Below are 2,445 nucleotides of genomic sequence, written 5' to 3'. Positions count from 1 at the left end.
AGAGAGAAGCAGAGCTTCAGAAATTGGAAGTTTCTGTAGACTGGATAAGGAATATAAGCAGCACCTGTTTTTTTTTGATCTGGCCTGATGATTAGTGACTAAACATCATTTCTTGAACAAAATATAAATAAATTAACTCCTGTAAAACCTCAAAATGAAAAATGTTGTCAATTAACCCCACAAGACAGCTAAACCCATGCAGCCACTTGCTCACTCCCTCCATTAGGATGAGCAAGACAACTGGAAGGGTGAAATTGGGTTGAGATAAAGACAGCTTAGTTTGCAAAAGCAAAAGCTACACGTGCAAGCAAAGCAAAATAAGGAATTCATTCACTACTGCTCATTGGCAGGCAGATGTTCAGCCATTTCCAGGAAAACAGCACTCCATCACATGTAGCAGTTTCTTGGGAAAACAAACACTGTAACTCTGAATGCCTCCCAGCTTCTTCTTCTTTCTCCCAGCTCTTATTGCTTAGCATAATGTCATGCGGTATAGGATATCCTTTTGGTCATCTGGGGTCAGCTGTTCTAGCTGTGCTCCCTCCCAGCTTCTTATCCACCACTGGCCTACTCCACTGGTGGGACAAGGTGCAGAACAGAGAAAGCCTTAACTCTTTGTAAGCACTACTAAGCAATAGCTAAAGCACTGACCACAAGTCCAAAATATAACACTGTGTGAGCTACTGTGAGTGAGATTAACTCTGTCTGAACCGGAATGAGTACACATATGTGCAATTCTTAGTAATAATGGTTTGTTTGTTTGTTTTTAATATGGAGCAGCTAGCCACTTTCATTTACATAAATTTGTCATACAGTGTTGTGTGTTTTTTTTTTAAACTTCATATCTCCCAACTGGTATTTCGCATCACAGTGCCACAACTGTTATTAACTTCTAGGTTTCTCATTAACTTCTTTCATTTTTGTGCAGACTGACTTCAATGAACTGGACCTTGAAACCTTAGCTCCTTACATTCCTATGGATGGAGAAGATTTCCAGCTAAGCCCTATCTGCCAAGAAGAACATCCTCTCTCTGACAGTGCACAAAATACCCAGCAGAGTCTAAGTAGCATGAGTACCATTTTCCAACCTCTTGCTTCTGCTTCACAGAATCAGTTCCTCCCAGAGAAATATTTCCCACAGCTATCAAATAAAAACATTAACCCTGGTTCTGGGTCCCTATCATCTGTGTTCTTCAACAATATGAGTAGGTCATCGTTGCCACCATACCACAACCAAGCCAGCACTCCACTGTCTTCGATGGGGGGTAGACCGAACACCCAGTGGCCACCTGATCCGCCGTTAGAATATGTTCCTGCTAAATGGAGACTCATGGATAAATACTCAGGAACCCTATCAAATTCCCCCTCTGGACCCCCAATACATTCTCCCAACGTGCACATATATAAAAAAAGGTAAGAATTTATGTTTTCCATGTATTACACTTAGGAAATATTTGGGCAGAAAGGGGTAGATTTCTTGAATACATACAACTCGTGTTTGTGCTTAGCAAGGAGACAGACGTAGCTTTCAAAATCCTAAGATTAAAAATCTCATGACTCTTTTCCATATTATTTTTATGCCTGAGTGGAGATTTTAGAGGCTGTTCATGCTAGCCTTTGATCCCCAAAGTTCCCAAAGTCTGTGGGATGACTGATAAAAGGAAACAAAGACATTCAACATACAGTGTCATGTGTCAGAGGCATCTTAAATAGATGAAATAAATGAAAGAAGAATCTGTATAAATGAAAAAGATAGTTTAGATTTGCCTTCTTGCTCACCCAGAAATCTTTTTTCAACAGGGCGCTGGATGGTTTGGGGCAAAGAAGCATAGATATAAACCCAGCAAGAATTGCTTTGTCTAATAGTTTGAAACTGAAGCGACAATTGGATTATGAAGAGCAAGCACTGCAACAGCTGAGTGGGGTAATCATAAGAAAATGCATCCCCTTCAAATTTTTGTATGTACCAAGATCACCAGCATAATCATTCATTTTGCTTTTCTCCAAACTGTAGGGAGATCTATCTGTCATTAACCCATCTCAGTTAATGTGGAAGAGAATGAAATTTCTCAAAGGGGAAAACTGTTCCTTGCTTACAGAAAAGAAGTCTCTCAGCACAAGTGTTCTTACGGGTAAGGGAAAAGAAATTGATTTTGCAATGTTAAGCTAGTTTGAATAGAAAGAAAAACTATTTTGTAAGGACATGTCAAATAAGCTCTGTGGAAAAAAGAATACAAAGAATGTAAAATTCAAGATCGAGTTGTATAGCTTACTGTTGAACAATTTATAGTATGTTTTATAGATGCCAAGTAGATTGTTTATTCTTACATTGTCCATACCTTTACTTGGGAGGTAAACAGGGAGCAGTTTAATAGAGGTAGGTTTACCTAGTGCTGATCTAATGTGCAGACATTTCAGAGCTAGAACTGATGCTTTCTCTCTAAA

General features: G+C 39.1%; 1 protein-coding gene across 5 annotated transcripts in view; it reads left to right on the top strand.

Moving 5' to 3' along the window:
- The window catches only part of EPAS1 (endothelial PAS domain protein 1), a 78,364-nt gene that overhangs the window by 72,488 nt on the left and 3,431 nt on the right, over positions 1-2,445 (top strand). For all 5 annotated transcript variants that reach the window (XM_052685425.1, XM_052685407.1, XM_052685398.1 and 2 more), the window contains exons 12-14: positions 929-1,413; positions 1,801-1,924; positions 2,015-2,132. In XM_052685425.1, the coding sequence (XP_052541385.1) occupies positions 929-1,413; positions 1,801-1,924; positions 2,015-2,132 (727 nt within the window). The remainder of the gene's footprint in view (positions 1-928; positions 1,414-1,800; positions 1,925-2,014; positions 2,133-2,445) is intronic.

The sequence above is a fragment of the Tympanuchus pallidicinctus genome, unplaced genomic scaffold (genome assembly GCF_026119805.1).
Source record: "Tympanuchus pallidicinctus isolate F22 unplaced genomic scaffold, pur_lepc_1.0 scaffold1, whole genome shotgun sequence".
NCBI lineage: Eukaryota > Metazoa > Chordata > Aves > Galliformes > Phasianidae > Tympanuchus > Tympanuchus pallidicinctus.
Note: the sequence above shows the minus strand (reverse complement) of the source record. Positions and strands in the feature narration are given on the sequence as shown.